This window comes from Camelus bactrianus, chromosome 5 (assembly GCF_048773025.1).
Source record: "Camelus bactrianus isolate YW-2024 breed Bactrian camel chromosome 5, ASM4877302v1, whole genome shotgun sequence".
In the NCBI taxonomy this organism is placed as follows: Eukaryota; Metazoa; Chordata; class Mammalia; order Artiodactyla; family Camelidae; genus Camelus; species Camelus bactrianus.
Window position 1 is genome coordinate 72806764 of NC_133543.1, and position 26423 is coordinate 72833186.

The window sequence follows — 26423 nt, forward strand, 5'->3', positions numbered from 1 at the left end:
AACATTTTGGAAATACACTGACTCATTTAATCAACTCTAAGAAACAATAACAAGTAACTCCAAAAATATATTGTTAAATCATAAAGCAGTTTAAAAAACAGATGCAAACAGCCTTAGAAACTTCAAGTTTTGATATCAAAACTGTACAATTACTTAGAACAATGTAGAAGCAACAGCATATCTCTAGGAATTTCTGGGCAGTAGGAAAAGCAATGCACTCAAAGGTCAGGGGACTTGGGTACCAGACCAGTGCGGCCTGAAGTGTATTTGACAGACGACTGCCAGTCACGATGACAGAAGAGGCTGGTGTCAGAATGGAAATCAATTACATCATTAAAAAGGCAGTTTACTTCAGCAGATGTTTTCCCCATAGCAAGACATACTCGATGAAGAAAGCAGTGCATTAAATTACATTCTAGTACAAGCTCCTTATCTCACCACAGAAAAAACAGTTCAAGGACCAGCACACTGAAGAGTACTGTTCCAGAATCTAGACCAACCTGAGCTCTAGGAATAGCTGTGTAACTTTGATAAAGTACTCAATTTCTCTGAGCCTCAGTTTCTTCATTCTAAAACTTGGTATGTTGAATCTGCCTTCTTATTCTACAATTCTGGGTTTCTAGGATATTGGATATGTGAAATTCTAGGACCAGTCTAAAATATTCCTCTTTCTTCTTTTCTACAGGGTTCACTAACTCAAAAGTTAAATTTCGCCTAGTAACCAAAGTTTAATATTCACCAACAAATAACATGTTATTCTCTGATTCATATTTCAGGAACCAGAAGTACAAAGCGTTCCAGAGCTAAGTGCTTTGCGTAGTCCAGCATACCGACCTGTGCCATCTTTCTCCCGTAGAAAAGATTTTCCATGACAAGGAGATCTAACTTCTTCTCAGTGTTGTTCTGAGAATTCTTGTAACCAATTCTGTAAACTCCAAGAATCTTTGCCAATGCAGTGGGCCTCTAATCAAGAAAAGATAAAAGTAAACTCTTATCGAAAAGGATTATTAATGAATATTATGCCTAGTGAAAAAAAATTAGAGGAAGAGAAACACTGTGTATATCACTTATATGTGGAATCTAAAAAGTAATACAAATGAATGTATATGCAGAAGAGAAATAGACTCAGATACAGAAAACAAGCTTGTGGTTACCAAAGGGGAGAGGGAGTGGGGGAGGGACAAATTAGGGTATGAGATTAACAAAATACTCTGTATAAAATAGATAAGCAATAAGGATACACTGTACACACAGAGAATAATAGCCAGCATCTTGTAATCACTTATAATGGAGTATAACCTGCAAAAATACTAAGTCACTATGCTATACACCTGAAACTAATATAATATTGTAAATCAACCATACTTCAATTTTTTAAAGGATTATTAAAAAAAGAATTATTTATAATTTAATACCAATATGTGGATTATTCTTGTAATATCCAAAAATGATTTTCTATTAATATTACGAGTCAGAGAACCCTAAAAGAAACTCAAACCTTTGAATCTCAGAAGCAAGTAAAGCAGCAATGTAAATAAAAATATTATATCTTTAACATTCTGCCAAAGGGTAATCCTTCATAATTTCTCAAATTCACAAATTTTATTATGACATAAATTCTCCAATAATAGGCAATAATCCCATAAATGGAGGGGGGAAAATCTATGTGGTTCCTTCATACTCTTATGGGGAGGGTTACTTGGGCCACTTGGGCCACTGGCTCCCTCTCTTTCAACTTAAGGGATCCATGCCCTCATTTCTCAACAAAACTTACAAATTATCAATTGTTATGTGCATCTATTTGCATCTGGTCTTAATGTTCTTAATTAAATGCAACTTGCTTGAGATCTCTTGGCTTCTCACTGGTAAAGGGAGGAAAAAAAGAGTCTGAAATCCCTGCATTCTGTCACACGTCAGTAGCACAGCAGAGATCTAGTCCTGTCCTGTTCACATATTACCACAGAGAAAACTGCCATTAGGACTCTCTGGATGTGAAAGAGCCCAGTAAATTAATCACAGACCACAGTTTTGGATTTCTACCTTTTGCTGAACAGCATTTGTAATATAATTGAAGTAGTGTGGTGCAAAGTCGAGGAAAGACTGGACTTCCAGACGAGGCATTTGCTTCAAAATGAATCTATCATCTAAAAGGCAAAAAGTTCATGTTTATTCAATGGCAATATTTACTAAGGTAATCTACAATAAATCATTCCAAAGATCCCAAGAGATTAGTTTGCTTCATGTTTTCAAGGGATATTTTCTGATATCACTGAAAAAACTGTGATCAGAACACAGTTCTCAAGTAATTGAAGGTATGAAAGGGCTTCTGAGGATTTATACAGTTAAGAAACTTTTGACAGTACCACATCTAAATCCATAGCTAGATGAGCTACTTTTTAAAACTTCTTTGTGAACAATCCAGTAAGCAAAGGTTATAAAAGTTCTTATCAAGCAACATCTTTCCTGCTGTATTTTCTCAAATATTTTCGCTTTCAGCACGTATGGAGAATGGAATATGAAGTACAAATGGTCACGTAAACCTTTGTAGGTTAAGAACTTGGCCTTCCTATTTTTAGGTTAAATATTTCTATTTAAAATCATTAGCTCTGAGGTAACCCTTTGGGACTTTCCAGGAGTTCTCTGTTACTATTTACATTTGGAAAACTCAGGACTTGAAAGAATTTAGTAAGGATTTGATCAGTGTTTGTCTCTAATTACACACCATATACATGTATATGCTTTTAAATATTCTTATTTCATCCTCTCAAGCACACAAAGAAAAACAGAAAAGTTTGTTTCCCAATTGTCAGTACCATATTACCTCACTTCAAGGGATTCACAAATTATCTGAGGGAAAAAGATGGATACTGCTTAAAGGAGTAGAAGATTAAAAAGACTCACCTTCAGTCGCATAAAAGGCAGCTCCTGATTTGCCTCCCCGGGCCTGCCATGGCGAAGAGTGAGAAAGGGAACGAATGAAATCTTCCTCGCTGCTGCCCAGAATCACTTCTCGCATCTTATGAAACTCTCCCGCGTAGTACAGCCGACAGTAAAACTTGGCATTGGCATCAGAAAATTCTATAAACAAAAGGGTTTTAAATAAATAAATGAATAAATAAAAGCTTTTATGAATCAGAAATACCTTTTCCTTTTCCTTCTTGCCTGCTCACCACACCCACCAAATGCAACCATTTTATTTTCTCCGTGATAGCATTTCTCAGGTGAAGTCTACCACCTCCCTGTTAATCGTATCTGTTAAAGTTATCCTCAGGGAGGATTAGACAGCATCCTTATGGCCATCCTTACATATTTACAGAAAAATCAAACATAAAATAGACTCATCTCTAATTTTATGCTGATTACTGTATTTTCATCACTGTACTTTTACATCTTAAATTTTACCGTATGTGATATTATTCTAGATGGTAAATTTTTGGCACTCACATGCACAGACACAATTATAAATGCTTTTGTCAAGACTCTGTGACTCTAAATTACACTAAGTAATTATTTGAACATTAGACATTTACTCAAATTGTAATGTATAAATTATATTATAATTTCAATTTATAAATTCCTTTCTAAATTAAATAATGTATAATGTAATTTATAAACTAAATCTAGATGAAACAAAACTTCATCAGCACACAGATTTAAAATTCATTTCAAGAAACAGGCTATTTATCTAGTATGAAGCTAAAGCTTCAAATAATGGAGTCTGTTCAATTATAGCCCCGATCCACAAACCAAAGGTACTGATCTCATACTTACGAAGCTCCACGTGAGGATTTGTGAGTTGTTTCTTCTGTGTATCTCCTCCATCTACTTCATCTAAAAAAGGTTTAAAATTGTTAGTAAAGCCAAAGTTTTAGATAGTTATCAGTTCATTTTTTCTGTTCTTTTTTCCCCTAATACAACAATAAAAACTAACAAGTCAACCCCTATTATCCTAGTCAAGTCACTCTCAAGCAAGCACTGGGACACAACTAACTGTGTCAACTATTATAATAAAAATGTATGTACCTTTTGAAAGATCAATTTTTAGATTAACAATCAGAGAATTCAGATTGAAGAATAGTTTTTCTTATATTTAAGTAATCCTTATGATAGCAATAGACTAACTCAGCTCTTACATCACAGCTTCCCATCACTCCTTTGCCAGAGTTTATGACCAGTTTTCCCTGTGTATGGAATAATGCTTCCCCAACAGTTTGAGATGCTTTCTTTATCATATACTAAGATATCTGTACAATATATAAAATACATTACTGTCTACTTCAGAGCTTTTTTTTTATTTGATTTGTCTGGCAGATCTTCTGCCAGATCCACTCTAATTACTGTAGATTTGTAATATATTTTAACATCTAGAAAGAAGAACAAGTCATTCTCTAAGTTTCACATTTCAAAAAAAATTGTTTTGAAGCACCAATGCCTCCTAAGGATCACAGTCCAATGGCAGCCTGTAGAATACTAAACACATAACTACTAATGAAAACTTTTCATGCAGTTCCTATTTTTTAAACTACTAATTCATGATCTAACCCTGGGGTTGTCAAACTATTTCTGTAAAAGGCCAGGTGGTTAAGTATTTTGCCCAGTTGAAACTACTCAACTTGCCAATATAGAGCAAAAGCAGCCAGACAATAAGTAAGTGAATGGGTGTGCCTGTGCTCCAGCACAGCTTCATAGAAACAGGTCAGCATAGTTTGCCGACTCCTGGTCTAACCCTGCGTTCAAATACAATCAGGTAGATACATTTTTTAAATATAAAAATGAAGGTGGGTTTCAATAGCCTCAACCTTACCAAGACTGGTAAAGAAAGGAACCATCTGAGGAGGTAGTGAAATGAAAACATCTGAATATCCTGTGAGCTACACAGCGAGATGTTTCACATGTGTAACATCACTCAGTCCTCAGTAAACCTAGGAAGACATTGCTTTTGCCACTTTACAGGTACCAAAAGTAAGGATTTCTAATACCACTACACAGTAAGTGATGGCAATGACATCTGAAACCAGTTGGATTCTCCAAGCGCCATGCTTTTTCCGCTCTACCCCACTGAGGTGTGAGAAGAGAGGGAATGTTCTGGTTTCAGCAGTAGAAGCAACTACTTAAAGCCATGAGGAACACAGGCAACTAAAAGAGGTAAATCAAAGCCTAGAATAAGCACATTTGGTCTCCTTTAACACACCTTGAGGCTCAATGCCTTGATTCTCCGTCCCCTCCTTGCCCGTCTGCCCAACCTGGTAGTAAGCACTATCTGCTCCACGTAAGGTCTCTCTCTTCTGGGAAGAGAGATCAGGGCTTTTCCCTGCTGTCCCTCGGAAGAAGGACAACATTCCAGAAGCCTTTTTGGCTAAAAATAAGAGGTAACATATTAAGTGCAGGTCACTGCAGGTGGAAAAATAAAAATTTTCAACTCATCCCTTTGTTAGCAGTAACCATTATATGAGGGTAATAAATATGAGTAACAATGATACTTTCATTTGCATAGACTATCATTCCACATGTTTTATGGGGTTGAGGGCAGGGCAGTCAAGCACTTTTATTATCAGAAACTTAGAAGAAGAGCAATGCTCAGATGAGCTATATATCAAAATGTGAGAAATTATATAGAAAGCCTTTAAAAAATATCTTTCCAAGGCTGTCATAATATGTTAAGCAACAAGATTAAGCTAGGGCTGGGTTCTTACAGTATTACACTACAGTTAATTAAACTAACACAAAACAGTTTAACAAGCTGTAAGGGTTTAAAGGTAATATATTTATATCATCTGTGTTTCAATATTTTAACACAGTAAAATATACAATTTCAGTTTTAGCACTTTTTAAAAAATAAGTAGTACAGGATGACCAAAAATATTACTAAAGCATGCTCTATATTTTCTTCTTAGCTTTGAGCTTCATCATGTCATTAGTATGTATAAGTCTAACCTTGTACATTTACAGTTTACAAAATCCACATCAACTGTCAATCATCGAGTGCTTACTTAGGGTGGCAGACACCATTATGGCCTCCTTACTATCCAATTCCACCTTGTTCCTTGCTAACAGAACTCCCACTGTGTTTTCCTGGGGCAGCAATGTGTAGAGCCCCAGGAAAAGAACCATGATTTGTATAAGCCAGCCAGGACAATCTGCTCACCACATTCTCAGTCTGCTTTGCAGGAAAGCGTGACCATGAGACTCAGTTCTAACCAATGAGAATGAAGGAGGACGGGCGTTTCCTAATAAAAGGGCACAGCTGCAGCTTGTCCCTGCCTTCTGCCTCAAATGCAAACATTAAGTGGGACATTTTTAACCATGAGTGAAACTTAAGAGAATTACAGAGAAACTACTCATGTTGTCATGGCAACACTGAGTAGCTGAACCAATGCCAACAACTGCCCACCTGCAGACATTGCTATTTTAGAAAAATAAGCTGTCATTTGTTTAAGGCCCAAGAGTCACTTGAGTCTTCTGTTACTTGGAGGGAATATTCCTAACCAACAAGGTCAAAGAGACCCAAGTTCAAATGCCAGCTCCCCAGTACCTGTGTAACCTTGAGCAAACCGCTTAACCAAAGTCTGAACTTGCTCTCTGAAAACTGGAGATAAGTCAAATAACTCTTATGGGGTCATTGGAGGGATTAAAGGAGATGTTACATGAAAAGTTCTTTTCGCAGTGCCAACAATATTGCAGAAACAAACAAGCCAAAAAGTTGCTGTTCATATTTCTTAGCTTGTGTGCTTTAAACTGAAAGCTCTAGCCAGGAAGGCAGATCCTGCTTCTTTTTGCAAGGACCTATGAGTTTCAAACTCTATAAACTTAAGGTAAGAATCAAAGGACAGCAAAATATGTATAAAAGAACATAGACAAAAATTTGACATCCATACTATATTTCAAAGACCAGAAGTAATAGTAAACTCTTGGCAAATGGCATTTCTTATTTAATGTGTTTTCTTCTTCAAACCACAATTATGAACAAAACTAGTAACTATTTCTCCATTTGTAATCTTACTTGGTTGTTGTTCTGCTTCTGCTGTACGATTTGTCTGTCCTCCACTGATCTCAGGTAATCTAATAGGGCTGCTACTCTTTGGTCTGCTGTCTAAAGTACTAAAATGAAAAACAAAACAAAAAAAAGTTGGCTTTATATGATTCAGACACAAAATAGCAAGTCCTCCCATTCCTCCATTAATCTACTCCCCTCCTAACCCCACCCACAATGGCAGACATTGATTCATAATTTATATAAACACAGGGCAGCGTGGAAGAAAAGGTCCTGAAATGTCTACTGGACTTAAGAAAAACAAAATGTTAAAGCTATGAAAATGTATGAAAAAATATACAAAAGTATAGGCTCTTAAAATTTTCTTAAGTCCATCAGAGCTACATTAGTACCCATAAGTCCAACAATTATGATAATGTGTCAAAACATCTGAAATACTGAACATCCTTAAAAACCAGTGAGGGGGGTTGTTTTGTTTCTTAACTATTAGGATCTTTATTAAGCAAAATTCACAAATACTTTACAAGGTCAAGTAGTAGTTTACTAATTTCACAAGTCACTATTTTTAAAGTGAAAACAGTAAAGAGAATTTAGAATGTTCAAGTTTAAATCTGCAATAGACACTGAAACTCTAAGACAATTACCAGAAAACTGTATCCTGAGGGGCTTTTTAAGGTCTTTCTATTATACCTGAATTTTGTTCTATCTATTATTGGCTAAAACATGAGTGCCATTGACTATATTCTAGAAACTTTTACATTTATAATAAGCTACAATAAAACTGAAGTAGAAGGACTTAGAAAATGCTGACATGGCTCAACTGAAATAGATGCTACTTAATCACGGATCACCTGTTTGGTGGAAGCCCTTCTTCAGCACTGCTCCGCAGAGTGGCTTTGGACAATTCCTCTAAGGCATTTCGGTATTCTTTACAACTTAGGGTAGAACAGGTTGAAATATGTTAAACGTTAAGGTCTTCTTTTAAAATAAATCATATGCTTTAGAATAAGCTTTGTATTATAGAAACGCAATCATTGTAAGTGTCAACAATTAAATACATTTGAGTTAAGTAACAAAAGTTATCAAGTTAGAAGCTTCATGAAGAAGGTCTGTGTCCTCACAGAAAATAATACAAAACACAACCGAACACACCAACTAGGGTTTAATATCCTAAACAATGACTGTGAAGGCCTACAGACTCACATTTAGTTCAAATGCCTTCAGGGGTTAAACAGCTAACTTAAAAGCGTGACATTTCAGGGTTGAGTATAATGGAGAGGAAAGGAACTTGAGCATGCTTCTCAACTTCAAGGTACTGAACTTCAAGAAAAAAAATTTTTTTTATGTTGCACTGACTAAAAAACTCCAACTTTTGGACTAGCAGTCTGGGAGCTCTCATTTAGGTAAATCGGATGTTATGGAGTAAGAGAAGCATCCTAGGGTGTACCATTTTTCCAAGATACTAGAAAAAGGTGACCTCAACTAGAAAACTTCCTTCTTAGTTTTACAAAATATGTTTGACTTGGTTGACTTTCCTGCCTTTCTTGCCTATTAAATTGTGGTGTGACTAAGCGATAGACTGAGAAGCAAATACTAGCTTCATAAACACCAAAAGACAAAGATTACAAGTTTATCATATGGAACCTTCTAAAGGAAAATCATTCCTCACTATCCAAATAGTAAGTTACTCTAAACTCCATAAATGCTGAGGCCTAAAAATCTATCTTGTTTATGTCTGTATATCCAATACCTAGTATAGCACATATTGCGGACATTCAAATATTTGTTGAATAAATGGACAACTTGTAACCAATATTTTAAAAAGTATAAAATTTCAATCTCTTCCAACAGGAAAAAAAATGTTTTTTAATTAAACATCTTAGATTTTACTTAAACTAGCTTCTACCACTGCCAAGACACCATTAAGATTACAGAACTTTGTCCTTTTAGACATGATACATAAATATTTTTAAAGAGGGGTCCTTCTTTAAGACACATGGTAACTGTGGGCATGTAAATAGGTCGAGGCATAGAAACAGCATTTCTTTCAGTGAGGAAACTTTACCTGCTATGTGTGGGAAGCAGGAAGGAAATGAATGAAGAATACAAAAAAGATATTCAGATGACATAAGGCAAATACGTTCCAAGTATTATGTTAATAAGTAAATCAAAGGAAGGGATACAATGGATACACAATACAACACAGAGAATGGCTAGGGAATACAAGGATTAGCAAATAGCTTGCCTAGAAAATGGAATTATTAGGAGCTTGCTTAAGAGTCATCTTGTTATTATTTGGGTAAAGAGTATATTTTCAGATACAAAGAGAATAAGCTGTCAAGCTCAAAGAATATTTTTTTAACTTACATTTAATACTTTGTGTTTATTTGTATTTTGTTCTACTCTATGCGACAGATCTCAAGAAAATGGCAATTAACAAATGCACATAAAATATAAAGATACAACCATAGGTAGAAAAGTCCCACGAATAATACCTGAGAGCAAAAGCAATGATAGAGCTGGGCTCCTTCTCGCAGACTGCAATGGGCACTCGTTCATGTTCATACATTAAGTAGTGCTTATCTGGATCACTGTTCAAATGTTTAAGTACATAAATAAGAACAAAATTAGCAGAAAATCACGTATACACACCACACAGCACTATTACAAGTAAGTCTCAGGACAATTTTAAGTTAACTAAATAATGCACATTTACAGGAATATAATTAAGCCAAAATGTATGCAGAACTCCAACAAACAGCCAAGGAGAATATATCAACAGAAAGTTTTTGAAGGTAACTGAAAATTATCAGAATTGTTTTTTAAAGCAGATGGTTCTGGATTCATCACTCCAAACAAAGCTTTTCACACCAGCAAGATTTTGGGCCATATTCATCTCAAAAAACATATACAATGAACAGCAGAAGTGTAAAACACTTTGTTCTACTATAAGCTTGAAAAGTCTTCTAGAAATTGTGGAAATGTACTTCTAGACCAATAGCTGCTCTCCTATCACCACATGAAAACTCAATGGTGTTTCATTTCAGCCCAAATCTTGCTTCCCTGACTTCCATCCTAAACCCTCTATGGAAGCATTCATTCATTTGAGCAACAGCCATTTACTGCCCTAATGTGCCAGAAACACAATGTCAAGAAAACTATTACTAAGCATCTAATACGTGTAAGTTGTTAACAATACAGTGGTGAAAAATAGGCATGGTACAGTTTACAGTACAGTGAGGTAAGGAAACACATAATCCTACAAATAAATTAAATGACCTTCTGTGACAAGTGTCCTGAGAAAATCCTGAGAGCACATAATAAAGAGTCCTAATCTGTTTGGGGCAGAGAACTTGGGGAAGGGTCTGGTAAAGTTTTCCTGAGAAAGAATGCAGAGGGCTTAATGACTAAGAAGAAAGTGAAGGCCATGTGCAAAGGCCACAGACAAGAGGGACAAAAACCCAGTCAAGCAACAAGATATTCAAGTCTGAAGCATAGAAAACAGGAAACTTTTATAGTCTGCTGTCACAGAATGCATCACATACTATAGTGTGAGTTTCTATCTGTCTCCTCCCCAGAACTGTGAGCTCTTGACAGCAGGGATCTTTCCTTACTAGTCGTGTTCTATATCCTGGGGTACCAGAGCTGGTGCTCGATAAGTTTAAATGTTGACTGAATAAATAAAGACATAAGTCAAGAGAACAAAATCCTTATTAACAACTGTCCACCTTTTGGATACACTTGTACCACTGTAACAAGTACAGCATCTGACAGCCAAACAGGTCAACCAGCGGAAGAAAAATAAACTCTCACAGCCAGCCTGTTTTCTCCTACTCTGAGTGAGCCCAGTACAAACAAAATCATATGAAAACTTACATGGGTCATTATATTTCATTACCACTGTTAAAATTAAAAGCACCATGTCTCAGTAAATTTTTGGGTAATATCCTCATATACAATCATCAATATGTTTTTAAGATGATGAGGTGAATAGATGTAGCAGTCTATCTTCAAAAAACATATATAAGTAGTTCTTTTCAGAACCAGTAATCTTAAGCATTAAGCAATATTAGTTAATGCTTTTTTCATCCACTCATCTACTATACAATGATTACATGTTCTACAAATTATATTATACCAAAAGACATTTTTTTACTATGATGAAGCATAATTTAGGATTGAGAAATACATACATACAGTTAAATAAACACATTTAAATATGGAGAGTAAATCTATCCAAAAAGGTTTTCATTCTTTTTTTTTTATTCTGCTCCATTATAGGTTATTACAAGATACTGTATATAGTTCCCTGTGCTATAGAGATTTTTTTAATAAAGTGAAAATAAAACCACCAAACAGCCACTGGCTTTTATAATACTTACAAAGGAAATGGAATAGGGTTATAGCTATTTCCTGGAAGCAAATTTGCAAAGATGGCTTTCATGGTTGATTTTTCCTTCACCTGGCTGTCTGTAGATCCCAGCAAATGACCATCAAACACATCTGGGATGAAAAATATTCTACTTACATGTTAATATTCAGGAGGAACTAAAGAAAGTATATAGTGTCAACTATATTTCTTTTCCTTTATGGAACATGGACATATGCACACTGTAATTACCAATTAGGGTATAAGATTTCTGATCTAGGAATAATGACTATTATAGGTTGAAACAGGAAGCAATAAAGAAACATACACAGCACTAACCCCAAGGGGTTCTTTTTTTTTTTTTTTTGCATTTCAACATCTTCGAAGTTGAGATCATCCTGCAGTCGATGGACTCTTACCATCACAGGGCCAGGCAGCAGCCATGGTGAGACCACTGCTCAAGCATGCGTGAACTTAGTCACAGCTGTTCATGTTGCCACTTCAACTCAATTATGTGCACTGTGGCTATTACATCTGAGTTTAACTGCAATTTTAAAGTTTACACTACAATTAGGTAGTTGCTGCTTAAACAGAAAGCAAGAGAGAAGCAAGGCATAAATTTGCTATGAGTGAAACAAATATTTATTGTTGGAGAAATGGCTGCAATTTCTCTTACTTTCTTACAAGGCAGTAATCATGTGCTTTAGGGGACTTAAGAAGTAATATCCCCAGAAAGTAGATGAAGCTGAGTAACATTTTATTTTACTGAAATATTTACACGTCAAGTAATGCAACTGAAGAAGGGATATAATAAAAAGCTAAAACTAAAAGAGCACTTTCAATACGTAAAAATTTTAAATCCTAAGGGATAAGAAAGCATTGTGTCAAAGCACTCAGAGTGCTTGTCTCTTCTGCATGAAGTGCAGTGAAAGTGACTGGAACCGTACCTTCGGAACTGCTGGCAGTATCAAGGTCGGGGGGCCCTCCCACCACCTGCTCAGGTGCGGTGTCGGGAGGAGTGGGCAGCTGGAGGTGGGGGGAACTGGTGGACCCCTGACTGGAGAGGGTGGCTAGGAAGCGGTCCTCTAAAGAAAAACACAGCCTTAAATGAGTCACTTAAAAACATTATGTCCATTTCTACCTAACAGTAATGTTTTTTAAATGCCAACTCATATTTCTACTTCAGACACCAAAGAATTTTAGCTTCTTAAAAGTTATGTAGATTATTTTAGTGCATATTTTAAAAATGGATACAAAAATCCAGGCAGGGTATATGACCTGACCACAATTAGATCTTGCACTGTGACTGGCAACCAAGTCCGGCTCCTATCCAATCTTTGCACTCGACCACAATGCCTACCTAAATATTAGTTCATTCAAATTAATAGGGAATGAAATTATGACACTACTGGGGAAAAAAAAACTCATGCTTATTCTCAGGGGGGAAATTCACTTAATTATAAAAGAAAAATTTCAAGAATGATGAGTTGAGTTCTTTCTCTACAAAGATAAGTAAATTTTCTTACACATTTTCTAGGATGGCACCAAGTTATTCAATAAAATACTAAGGAAAAAAATATCTTAAGTGTAGAAAATATTTTAGTGATATAAAAATATTATTTAAACTCCGTAAGATTTTTGCTATGAAACCTAAGAGTTGACTTTAGAACAAGCGAAACAGGAATTCAGTTTTCTTTTGTCTTTTTGTTCTTCCTCTAAAAGCGGACTTCTCTATTGTGTATTTCTACATCCTAACTTATCTTATGCAATGTACTTTATGATAGTCTTAAACTGACAGTGCTACAAATGCCCTACAGGAAAGGAAAAAAAGTATGTGAACAATTGCATCAGAAAAAAGTTCTCAAAATTAGCAGTTAAAAACAACTTATAGACTAAGAAATGTCTTTAAATTCAATGACAAGTGATGACCAGACTCAAGTACCAACCTTTTTCTCCATTTTGAAGCCCTGGAGAAACATTCCGTGGAGATGCATCCATTGCACTTATCTGTAGAAGAGTAAATACTTTGTTCTTAAGGAAGCATTAAAATAACACTAAAAAAATTTTTTAACCCAGTGAATCTTAAACATTTTGGTCTCAGGACAGTTCTTTCAACCTTTTAAGAATTATTAAGACACAAATAGCGTTCGTTTATGTGGATTATACCTTTTAATTTTTACCTTATTAGAACTAAAACTGAAAAAAATGTTAGAACATGCACTAATTCACTTAAAAATAATAATAAAACCACCACATATTAACATACATAACATATTTTAATTTAAAATATTTTCTAAAAAACAATTGGTAAGAGTGACATTGAAATGTTTTATACTTGTACAAATACTTTAATACCTAGCTTAAATTTCTCTCTAACTTCTGTTTTTAATCTGTTGAACTATATTATTATGATCGAAGTATATAAAGAAAGTCCAGCCTCACACAGATATATAGTTGAAAAAAGGGTATCTTGCAAAGCCCTTGAAATGGTCTTGGAACCCTGGGGGTCTATGAACTACACTTGGAGAATATTGCTCTGAACAGCAGCTCCCAGACCCTTTAAAGCATCTAAGAACTACTTATGATTATCCATTAAGCCTAGTAATCTTCTATTATCCACTGGACTTTCTCAAGTCCCATTATCCATAGATAAGATATATTTAAAATGACTATCAGCCCTGTGTACAATTTCATTATAAAGGCATTTCTTAGATCACTGCTTAGAATGTTCTGTGATTTGCTCACCATACTAGAGAGACCTCCCTCCATCATCCACTCCCTTAGCATCACAACTTCTCCTTTATTGCACTCACTGCCACTGTGATGCTGTCCTCAGTGATGCCAGTAGACAGTAGTTTTTGATAAATGTTTCAAACAAATGAATTATATTTTATTTCAGGCTAATATAAAAAAATTAATCCAAGTCACATCACTTTGAAATCTTATAACCTCAAAATGAAAAACTCTCATATTATTAATAGAGTATGTGTCAAACTACCACTTCTGAATGTCATAAGAGAAATTTATTTTATTTATATCAGTGAAGGCCCCAAGACAAAACTGCATTTTAGTACCTTGCTTTCTTCCCCTTGTCTCAGTCTTCCAGGACTTGGAGGAACTGAAGGCCGCTTTCTACCCTTTTCCTGCTGGAAAAGGTCCTGCAACCTACAGTTAAAGAAAAGGGGTTGGGGGGTGAAGAAGAACATGGTTTTGTTTCTAATATCCCAAATAATGTTTATAAATTTTCTCCTTATAGCTTTGAAACCACAATAATTAGATTTTCCTCTTTGAATTGTCACAGATGTTAAAAACTGTACGTAAGTAAGACTAAATTTCTGTCTTATTTCTAATCAGTCAGTTGTTACTGACATGACTATAGTTATTAAAAAAATAGCAAGTTATTATGAGTCAGCACAACATAACATTAAAAAACACGCTTGTTAAAGACCAATGGGCCTGGGCTCAAAGTCCAGCTCTGGAATTAACAGCTGTGTAACTTGGGCAAATCCTTTAGTCTCCTAGAGCCACAGTTTCCTCCTTTGTAACGTGGAATCAGTATACATACATTGGAGGACTCGAAATGAAATAAAAGAGTGAATGTCTGTCTAGTGCCTTACTTAGTGCCTAGCATAATCCAAGTGTTCAATAAAAAAGTTACGATGATCTAACTGAACTTTTAAATAAGCATTAAAGGGAAATATTTCCTAACATAAAATATTTAAATAAAGGTGTAAGATACACAAAATAGTGGAGTTCAAAGTCCTGGCCTAAAAAACAACAATCCCTCCACGGCATACTAATCTCAGTAAGCACACACATTGTAGGTATTCGAAGCAGCACTGAAAGCTACTCTCAGCTTTGTTTTTTAACCTTCACAAGTTACTCAAATATTAGCATATACACCTTAAAGGATGAAAAGAGATGGGGGGTGGTAGTGGTGATAAAAATAAAAATTCCTACCACTTGAGAGTAAAATGAAAAATCCGTAATTAATAAGGACACTCATATCAAAAACCTCACAGGAGAGCAAATTTTGCAATCATATGAAAGAAATACCAGGCTGCCAAGTCACACCTGTTATTCCAGGCTTGCAGCACTTCGCAGAGGCTTTGCTTCTTGGCGATGAGCGACTCAAAGACCGACTGCAGCTGCTGAGGGGTCTCCATGGAGGAGGACAGGAGCCGCGCCTGCATCTTCTCAGTCCAACTCTTGAACTCGCCTTCCTCCATCTACAGAGGAACAGAAACCACGCCAGCAATCTAAGAAGCCCTCGAAAGGAACTTCCAACGAGTTCACAACTCTGGGGTTCCTGTCAGAGAAATGAATTACCTCTTTTTGTGCAAAGATATCTTCCATTTTTTCCTCTCTTGTTTTGCTAAATGTATCAGTTTTCAGAGATGCAAGTCTTTCATCGACAGCAAGATATACCTGTGAAACTCTAACAATATAAACATAAAAAATACTAAACACTTTAGAAAATCAAAGTTTGTAATCAAAGTTTCTAATCTCACAAAAGTGTCACACACAAAATTTAACTATGTCTTCTCTAGTTAAGAATCACATTCAATTTTGTAGAACAAAAAAGACCTGAAAGGACGTACATCAAAATTTTAATAGTTGTTATGCCTGAGAGGGTTTGACCTTTTTTTTAAATACTTTTATGCACTATCTACATTTTTGCTTTTTTACATCAGGTATGTATAACATACAATTAGAAAAATATGGTTATTTCTGTTTTCAAAGAAAGCTAAATAAACAAATCTGATATTTAAAATAGTTTAGATTGCAGGCAGTACTAAACAAACAAAAAAAGATGATCAAAGAATATAAAACTTACTTTTGAAAGAAGTCCTTCAGATCCTGAAGAAGGGACACTTTTAATGGGACTTGACGTTTAATGAATATTTTGGGAAGCGGAACACATACTTCAAGAAGCCGAATGGGAGAATAACTGAAAGAGAAAATACAAGTAATAGTAGAAAAGTGGAAAATAGTTTAGTATTTTGAGTAGAAGTGTATCATGATGGTCAACTAAATCCTATGAGGTATAAGATATCATGAAGTTTCTATAAAATGGCATCTTAAAACAATCATAAAAATATTGAAGACAACTTCATCAACCATTATAAATATTCTCCCCAGTTTTAAATAGATGTTATTTTGTTTGTTTTATCCCCGCACTGTGATGTCATCATTTATCCCTCAAGGCCACCCTTCTGTGCTTTAAAAACAAAAATGACTGGGATATAAACCTCTATGAACGAGGACAGGGACTCCTTCCTACAATTAGCTCAGACGCTGGTATTCACTACCTTCTCAGCTCCCAAGGATTTTTCCTGAGTTTCTTTCCCACCTGAAGTTTATGTTGTCTACTAAATGCTATATCCCACTTAGGCCCTAGGTTCATGATTAACAGCTCTTGCTTAAAATAGGTAACAGGGTTCGATTACAAATATCTGAGGACCTATTATGTGTCAGATGCTATTTTAGGTGCTGAGGATACAGCACTGAATAACGGACAAAATTCTTGCCCTCATGATTCAGGAATAACAAGATTTGGGCAATAAATAAAAACAAATAAATACTTAAAATACATTTTACATCAGACAGTAAGTGCTACAGGGGAAAACAAAGCAGGAAAATGAGGCAAAGACTGCTAGGAGAAATTTGAACAAAGATCCACAGGAAGTAAGGAAAAGCAGGCGGATGTGTGGGAGCAGACAGCTCAGAGGGGTGAGAGCAAGTGCAAGGCTCCCAGGTAGGAGCCCACGTGGCAGAAGTGAGGCCCAGCCAGGAGGCCAGCGAGGCTGCAGCCCGGTGAGCGAGGGCAGAGCAGCAGAAGGTAAGCAGCCAGAGCACGTAGGGGCTTAGAGGCTTGTCAACAGACTCTGGCTTTCACTCGGGGTGAAACAGACACCCATGGAAGGGTCTACAGTAGAAGAGTGGCCTGAGCTGATCTGCATATAACAGGATCACTCTGACTGCTGTGTGGAGAACAGGCTGCAGGGGGCAAGGCCAAAGGGAAAAGGATCAAGGTTACTGCAATGATCCAGTGAAAGATAAGAGAGACTCAGTCCAGAGTGGTAGTGGGAGAGGTGGTGAGATGTGTCCAGATTCTGGATGTATTTTGAAGAAAGAGCCTGAAGGCTTTCTCAAATCATTTAATACTAGTGTAACTACCCAATCTTTGAACGAGTGATTTTAGCTCTATAATATCTGATTATCCTTACACTAAGTAATGTCTTAGCAAAAATTCTGACAAACTCTTAGAAGCAAAAACATTGGTTAAGTGCAACACTTGTAGTAGCAAATCTACTAGTTCATATGAGGACTCATTCCTTGCTAGCTCTATTTGTGAGCTATAAGCTCTCTAAGTGAGGGTAATAACAATACTTATTTCTTAAAGGAGTCAATAAAACAATAACACTGAAAGCTTTTTGCAGAGAGTATGACCCTCTGCATTTGAAAAGGTGAAGGTGGAGAACAACACACACCACAAATTAGTAATAGCAGAAATGTTGTAACGCCTTCCCAGGAGTATGTGATCGTGCACAGGGTCGCTCGGACTTCTTACCTGAAAGATGCCACCATCTGGTTATAGGAGAAATACTGGTGATAATCATGGTGGATGGAATGACCACATGGCTCAGCATTCGCTCTACGAGTGTACTGGTGCCCATAAAACCTAAGTTCAAGGTACTTTGCAAATGACATGGACCAGGACTCATTGGAAAGAGCAACAACTGGTGTTACCTGAAAGTCAGCATAAATTGTTATCTCTAATCACGTATTGAAAATCTCTTTTTTAAAAAACAATGTGTTTTCTTTTTTAGTACAAATCTAGTATATACTGACTGCAGAAAACCGGAAGAGAAAAATGTTTAGAGGTGAGTGGAGTTAGGGATGGCTGAGGAGCGCTGTATCGCCAATAATCCCACCACCACCAACACACTGTCTGCTTTCTTTCCATAGATGATGAATCCACATATGCATAGCTAGTACATTTATAAATAAAAGCTCTATGTAAGTAGTTTCATAACCTTTTTTTCTTTCACTTAGCAACATATCATAAATATTTTCCTACACAGAATATTCTTCTACGACTTGATTTTAAAGGCTGCAGAGTACCCCATTGTATGTCCATATTTAACCAATCCCTACTGAGATACATTTAAGACACTACAAATTTTTCTTTATTTTGATGAACTTCTTGTATGTGTGTGGGGTGGGTGGGTATGTGTGTATACATACAAATATATACTCTTATAAATATCCATTATTATTTTCTTGGAATAAATCAATAAAAGTGGAAACTGGTAGGTCAAGGGACATGAACATTTATACAATCTTTGACACTTTTTGCCATACTGTATCCCAAAACAGGTATACTGGTTTACACAATCTCCAACAGTATCTGAAAATATCAATTTCCCCACTTCCCTACCAATCTCCAGAATTATAAATATCTGAAATGTGACTTCTTTAAAAATAAATAAGTAAAAACACTCCACTTATTTTATTTGTACTTCTTTGACTACTAACAAGTAAAATTTATTTGCACATGCCTACTGGCCATTTGTATTAAAGTGCTTTAACATGACCTTTGCCCATTTTTCTATTATCATGGCTTATAGAAATTTAATGGTAAGTATATCAATGTTTGGTCACAGATGGAATGTTTTTGACACATGAAGGTTTTCATTTCTGTGTAACAATAACTGTTTACCTTTTCCTTTCTAACATAAGCTCAAAGGTGGAAGTTTTTGTTTTAAAATAAAGTGCATATACCAAGCATGCAAGATATACAGGTCAAATTTTAATTATTCATCTAGTTCACTGGTCAATCTACAGAAATTCACATATTCCACAACAAAATATCGCCAACTATTTACCAGGAACTAAGGGCCTATAAGACCAAGTATAAAAAGAAACACCGATCATTACAAGAAATGATTTCATGGCTGTATGTTTACTAGCACAGAAAGAACCACCTTTGACTTTGCACTCCTCAACCACAGATATTGACAGACTGCACTGTTATTTCATATGTAATTCCCATTTGTGCTTCCAAAAGCACACTTTAAAACAAGCTAATTAAAATAACAATGAAGTTAAATTTGGCGCTTGCTCACTGCAAACAATCTGGATAAAAAGTGTATATAAAAAACATAATATTGGCACAAAAATTTCCTCCAGAGTTAGAAAAGCACACAGAAGAAATAAAATACATGGTCCTTTCCTCAAGAATGTATATGTAAACCAAAAGAGATCAAGTAAACATAGTTTCCTCTGTATCTCTTAAGACAGAAATGTTGCTATAGACTCAAACTTGCACAAACACCCTTGCATACTGTAATTATTGTTACAAGTCTGTCTCCTGATGAGAGGAGCCATACCTTGTTCTTTTCTCATTCCCAGGGTCTAGTACAGTACCTGGCACCTAGGTGGTGCTATACCAGTGCTTACTGAATGAGCAAACAAACATAACTGAGAACTGTCAAAATACAATCTCCATATATTTTATTGGACAAGGTACTTATGTTTTATATAATGGATGATAAATCCTAAAATGAAATCTTCAAGAAACAAACATTAAATGGAACATACAACACTAGGAGGTAAAATAAATAAGAGCCCAATGACCAATAACAAATCCAAACTAATTGACACCACCCTCATCCCCCAAAAAGAACTATACAAACAAAGACATAGGTGCTATTTTATTTGAAATATCACAACAACATGGTATACTTACCTGTTTGCAGATTCTGCACCAAGAATAGGTAAGAATTGTATGCTGGTATCCAGGTACTGGAGAATCCAACTCCTTCAGGATTATCTGCACACAGCCTTGGCCATGGACAAAGCGTCGAATGTGATGCACCATGGGGGTATCACAGAACATGCTAGGACACTGATAGGAAGGCCTTTGACAAAAAAAAAAAAAAAAAAAAAAAAGTCCTCACATTAACCACAAAACAAAGAAGCACGTATAGTGAATACTGGCTAATCAGAACCACTGTCAAGAAAGCGCAGCAATCTCTCTCTAGAGTAAGGATGGCCAATGGACAATCTCCACAGGGTACCACTTGTCCTGCTCTGAGCCTGCAGCTGAACATCTGCCTTCAACCAAATCACAGGGATAGTTTCCACTTGTTAAGCACCTTCTATTCACCGAGCATTTCTAAAACATCATCTCATTTTATCTATTAAAACTCCTAACATTTGTGCAACTTGTTATTCCCTATAAAGGGAGCAGGTACAGATTAAATTACTTGCTCTTTGTCATGTACATGGCAGGTGATAGCACTAAGCTTAAATCGAGGTTCCTTAGCTTCTCTTTGAATCACTGTAAATACAAACATCCTGAAAAAGTCTTAGGGATTACAGGGTAATTAAATGGGCAAAGATGTGAATAATGACTTGGAGAAGACATCCTGGGTTGAATATGAAACAGATTACTCCATTGTATGGTACACCCTGACATGTGGCATGAACATCCAGGTCACACAACAATGCTTTAACTCATGTTTATATTTTAGGTTGAATTTCTGGGCATTAAAACAGCATAAATGGAACACAAGGAGAAGTTTGGTTCTTACCTGAAACAGTATCTCTCTAAAAATATTCCTAATGTAAGGTCATTTTTCCCATAAAATTCCATTGTTACAATCCTAAAAGAGAGGGTTGTTTCTTAGAAACATCTCTTAAGAATTACCACCCAGCAAGACATTTCACAAGATTACACACTGATACCTGTTAGATGTGCTTATAATATAGTATTAAAACAGCTGATATTCTCTTATTGTTAAAGAACAGGTTTTATCTCATCTGATAAAACAGGTTTGGACTAGCCACACTACCACACTGTATCCACTCCCAATCTATTAGTATCTCATGAAACTATTTAATCAAGATGCATAAACTCTAGTATTAAATGAGTAAAACTGATTTGAGTTAGGAAGAAGTAGAAGTTTCCTCTACAAAGCGTTAAGCCCTGTCAGTATAAAATGGGACCCCATCTCTGCTCTCCAGTCCACACTGTGACTGAGCATGAAGAACAGCAGCTCATACTCTTCCAGGAGAGCCAGTTCCTAACTTTACACCCAACTTATAAATGTCCACAAATAAGAGACTTCGGCTATACATACCCTGTTGAAACCCACATCTTATTCAAGCCTTGATCTAAACTCTCGGAGAAAATTCCTAAGGGCTGGCCCAGCCCCAAGCCAGCTGCTAGAGCCAAACTGATGCTGAAGAATCCCTGAGCTCACTGGCAGAAGTGTTTCTGGTGACCAAAATTACACTATGGAATACATTTTGTCTTAGAAAGTACTCCAAAAACAACAGTTATGTTCTACAGTACTTTTAAAACTCAAAGGTAAAAGGCTGCTTTTATAAAAAAAACGATACCTAAAGAAAATCTGCCTACTTTGCACATGTTCTCATCAAAACACTTAAAACTAGCTCTTATGGATCAACTTTCTCACTTTTTTTATTATGAATTTCTCTTCCATCCCTCATATCCTTTTCACTGTTGCTTAAGGTACTCTCATTTACTTCTACCTGGGAATAAATACAAATTTCATATTTATTTCACAAGTTTAAAAGTTACATCAATTTATATATGACCAGCAGCATGCCATGAACTAGAAAACAGATCCTAGTGGCTGAACTTTCGAAGTTGCTGGAATTCTGTTCTTAAGTACAACAGTAGGGGGTGGGAGGGTCGGGGAGGGTGCTGGGCAGGAATCCTACCAGGGACTGACACAGGCACTGGGAGCATTGCTGGACTGGGCAGAAGAGCTGCTGAAGAGCACGCACAGTCTCTGGTGGTTGACAGGGTTCAGACAGTCCACCTGGAAGAGAAGGAACACCCGGATGAGCACCTGGAAGGTGTAACGCACTCCAACCCCAAGGCCCGCCTCCAACATCCAACACATTCCACTCAATCATTAGAGCCCCTATCATCACTACAGGGGTTCCAGGGAAGGCTTAAAACTGTAAGAAACTAAATGTAAGGAAGAAGAGCAGTTAGTGTTTGGGGTAAAGCAATCCAAAAAGTTAAGTACACTAAAAAATACAAACAGATGTCCAAATAGCTTGTTTTCTTAAATATGCTTTATTTTTAGGAAACTGCATTAAGTTATTCTGGAAGTAAACAGTTACTTTAATATGAAACAGTCAGAACTGATAGCTAGATATAACACCAATCTGAGACACCTAGAAATCTAAATTCTAAGGCATTTATTGATTTGTACTTTTTACCTTTTTTGATCACGAGAAAGGTTACACCTGTTTCTACTGAAATTCAAATAGTACAGAGGTATATGAAGAAGTTCATGAAGTACATAAAGCTTCTCTTCCTTCGGTGCTGCCCCACCGCTCAAATTGACAAATTTGACTGTATGGTTAAAAACCATGCACTTCTTTCGTTAGCTCACACACATACACACACAAAAACACCCACAGGAGTATATACAGGTGATTTTTGCTTTTTATAAAAATGGGATGATGCTACGTCTATGAAAATACAATTTGCTCTTTAAAACTAGAAAGTGTATCATGGGCTCTCTCTAGGTCATTAAACGAGATCCAAGTCATCCCTTTTACAGCAAACAATTAGAAATAACGCTTTGGTAAACATCCTTGTACCTACATAAAATGTAAGTATCCTTAAACAAAACGCTTACTTATTTCTGCAGGAATAGATTATAAAAGATAGGAATCCTAAATCAAAAATATACACATACTCATGGAAATTATAAGACTTCCCTGTCACTTTTAATAAGCTTGGATAAATGTATATAAGTTTATGTAAATTTTATTAGAAGTATTTTTCCATGCCTCATTAACCATAGCTCTTATCACATTCCTTTTTGCCAATCTCGTAAATAAAAAACGGTACACCATTATTATTTAATCCTTCCCTACCAGTGAAACTGAACATCTTCTTACTTATTTTATTAAACAACTGCATTTCTTCATCTAGAGATGGATTTATTCATTAGTTTTATTACCATCATTATCAATAATGTATCCATGAATGAATCTTTAATTTGCCTTCAATTTCTGTTTAAAAAGTAAAAAGGCAGTCATAGTTAAATAATAATGTAAAGTGTTTTTTTGTTAAAAAACAAATACATCTAACATTTCTTAAAAACACATCCATTTCCTACAATAAGCTTCCAATTCTTACTCTCCTTCTCACTACCATTAAAAGGATCGAGGATCATCACACTACACTCAAGTCATCCTGCCAGAAATTTTAAGTAGCTCCCCACTATGCCCTACCCTCAGAGCTCTTCCTAGTTTACTGTGAGCTCAGCCTGAAACCCTCAAAACCCAGTTTCATTACACTAAACTCCTATTTCATACATTTTAAAGCAACATATAAACCGAAAGATCTAAGATTGAAAAAAAAAAGGAACTATTTAATAAATCTGCACACAATTTGTCATGTTTGATTTTTTTACCCTGCCATAGCAGTTTTTTAACACATTCTAAATTTACACAAGCACCCAAAGTGGTCTTGCTCACCTTTGTGGACCACACTGCATCACTTGTAATCAACCCTTTCTCTTCATCACCCTCAGTTTTGCTTCCTGATTTGCCACTTGAAGTACCTGATGCCTCCTTCGAATGGACAAAAGGGTCTGAATTTTTTTGCTGAATTCTTCCTCCTCTGGCCCGATAGTCAGCCAGCATTCTCCCCAGGCTCTGGCTATCACCCAGATGCTCGGCAATTCTGGTGCTCACTAGCTCATGGGAGGGTAGGACTTGAATAGACTTGGCCTGAACACTTCCATTCATGCCCTGAAGGCCGGGGAGATCCCTGAGCAGCTGTTTCTTCCGCCTGCTCTCCATTTCTTTGAACTCCTTGTTGAGGAGAGGAGACCAGTACACCTGCTCTGCAAAATAATCCCGGGTAGAGCATCTCATCCCCTTTTCAGTTAAAAGGAAAGGTTCCCGGAATGTGATTACTGGGGAGATACACAGGATCACATCTTTCAATTCCTGTTTGAAGGTCAAAGAGTAAGTCTTTCGTTTATCTTCAGAAGAGGTAACTTCCTCAGTGATGTACAGTCCAGTGTCATCCTGCAGAGGGTCTCTGAAGGCTCTCATCTGGCTCTTGGGATCCTGGAGCTCCTCTGTCTGCTGCAAAGTCTCTGGCTGTTCACCGCCTATGGCATCTTGTTGGTCGTCCACGTGGAGCGGCAACAATGATTCTGGTACCGAAGGAAAGAGGGCACAGGGTGCACCTGCCAGGCAAGCTGCTGTAGCATACTCTTGATGCTTCGAAGAGGCGACATCCTGTGGAACGCTTTTATTTTCCTGGTCACCCTTCTCAAACAGAATCCTTGATTCTAGCAAACCACTATCATCAGAGGGCAGAAAGTCAGGAAGGAAGTCAGGCTCCCGGGGGAGGGGACTTCCGCTGAACGGCTCTTGTGCAGCCCCTTCATCCTCCTGTCCCTCAATCAGAGAATGGAAGGAAGGGTTTTGTGTTAATGTAGGAGGCATAGCAAATTCATCCATGAGGAAGGAGATTTCTAGTTGAGAATGATAAGCTACACAGATCATAAATATTAGGATCTCCTTAACTCGAGCCAGCTCATAATCAGAGCCTCCTCTAAGCTTGATTGTACAGCCCAGGTGCTGTGGACAGCCTTCAAAAAACATCAGTGTTTTGGTTTGTTCTACAAATAAACAAACACAAAGTTAAGAAGGCTTAGGTGGGGATCCAGAAGTCCAGGCAGAATTAATTCACCATCTTAACATCTACAAGAGAAAAACCCTTAAGCAAGACCATGGTTGCCTGCCCTCATTTAACCACTGCTAATAGACATGTCCTACTAAATAAATGTCATAGCGCTGATGAGTTTACTCATTTCCTCAGCTCCCCAGTTTCAGGTGAATCTATGCTGAAGATTACTCACCATTAGGCAATTGGAACATCTGCATATAAAATTTGTGACAGGTGCCCAGGTGGGGTTTTGTAAGCAGCTGGTCCATCGACATTACCAAATCACCTTGGGTCATCCGACTGATTCGTTCTAAAACTTGCTGGAACACAGAACATTATATTACAAATTAGAGAAGAATAAAATTGTTAGTAAATTTAATCTGGAAAAATAATAAGAACATTTGAAAATGCCCTCACAATGAATTTCCTCAATTTTAATAATCATGACTTCAAGTGATCTACACAGTTACTTAGTAATCAATATGCATCCACTAAACTAAACCATACTTATATTAATAACATCACCAAAGGCATTTAAGCATCATGCATTGGCACAAGATACTGATGGGGGGTGGGGAACTTCTAGAATTGGTCTCTATTCTGAAGAGAGTAGCTTTTCAAAGGAGAGAACATTTTCTGCTTGCATGAGTCCCCAAACAAAATGAAGTCTCCCCAAATACTACTTATTAACTAATGTCTATCACACCTTTGGTCTTGCAGACACCTATAATGAGTGTTACATACTCATTATGTATGAACTTTACGTTAATTCCACTTCTTCCAGCCTGAGATTCTCCAGTCTTACATAATGGAATCACCGCCATGCCTGTTCCACTTTCAGTATATATGACACAGCCAAGAAATAAATAATCAAAGATCCCTGTACATTTACCACACATGCATATAAATTTTAAAGCTGTGATTTTTTTAAATGATATAAAAATAGAAAAATAAGAGCACTCACTGATTTTACATTAATCACCAAAGTAATGCCGTGTTCCAGTAACATGTCCTGGGCAATTCGAGATACTGTTTTCTCAACTAGAACCAATGTAGGTCGAACATCAACTATTCGCTGAACATAATTCTTCAAGAATTCCCTTTCCTAAGTAAGAAAAATCGAAAATATTATACCTGGTATAATTCAGGATCTAGACATATAAAAATATTAGGAATGTCTGACTATTAAAATCAAACTCAGCCTAAGTTTTCCTCATTCACAAACCATAGCTAGTAGATATTTCTTACTAAGTAAACATTCTAAGTACTGATGAATTAACTCATCTCTCAGGCCCCTAATCTCAGGTGAAACTATG

At 36.5% G+C, this 26423-nt stretch overlaps 1 protein-coding gene across 6 annotated transcripts in view; it reads right to left on the bottom strand.

Annotated features, from left to right (window-relative positions):
* Window positions 1–26423, bottom strand: part of PIKFYVE (phosphoinositide kinase, FYVE-type zinc finger containing) — a 73228-nt gene that overhangs the window by 4826 nt on the left and 41979 nt on the right. For 5 of the 6 annotated variants that reach the window (XM_010960083.3, XM_010960084.3, XM_074364091.1 and 2 more), the window contains 22 exons: window positions 26072–26212; window positions 25301–25427; window positions 23901–25060; window positions 22119–22219; window positions 20963–21034; window positions 20116–20287; window positions 17935–18113; window positions 16198–16311; window positions 15690–15798; window positions 15435–15589; window positions 14435–14525; window positions 13307–13367; window positions 12308–12445; window positions 11374–11494; window positions 9487–9582; window positions 7843–7926; window positions 7001–7098; window positions 5192–5356; window positions 3772–3831; window positions 2902–3078; window positions 2041–2144; window positions 835–963 (listed from right to left, as the gene is read on the bottom strand). In XM_010960083.3, the coding sequence (XP_010958385.1) occupies window positions 835–963; window positions 2041–2144; window positions 2902–3078; window positions 3772–3831; window positions 5192–5356; window positions 7001–7098; window positions 7843–7926; window positions 9487–9582; window positions 11374–11494; window positions 12308–12445; window positions 13307–13367; window positions 14435–14525; window positions 15435–15589; window positions 15690–15798; window positions 16198–16311; window positions 17935–18113; window positions 20116–20287; window positions 20963–21034; window positions 22119–22219; window positions 23901–25060; window positions 25301–25427; window positions 26072–26212 (3654 nt within the window). The remainder of the gene's footprint in view (window positions 1–834; window positions 964–2040; window positions 2145–2901; window positions 3079–3771; window positions 3832–5191; window positions 5357–7000; window positions 7099–7842; window positions 7927–9486; window positions 9583–11373; window positions 11495–12307; window positions 12446–13306; window positions 13368–14434; window positions 14526–15434; window positions 15590–15689; window positions 15799–16197; window positions 16312–17934; window positions 18114–20115; window positions 20288–20962; window positions 21035–22118; window positions 22220–23900; window positions 25061–25300; window positions 25428–26071; window positions 26213–26423) is intronic. The other variant, XM_074364092.1, reaches the window with a different exon arrangement.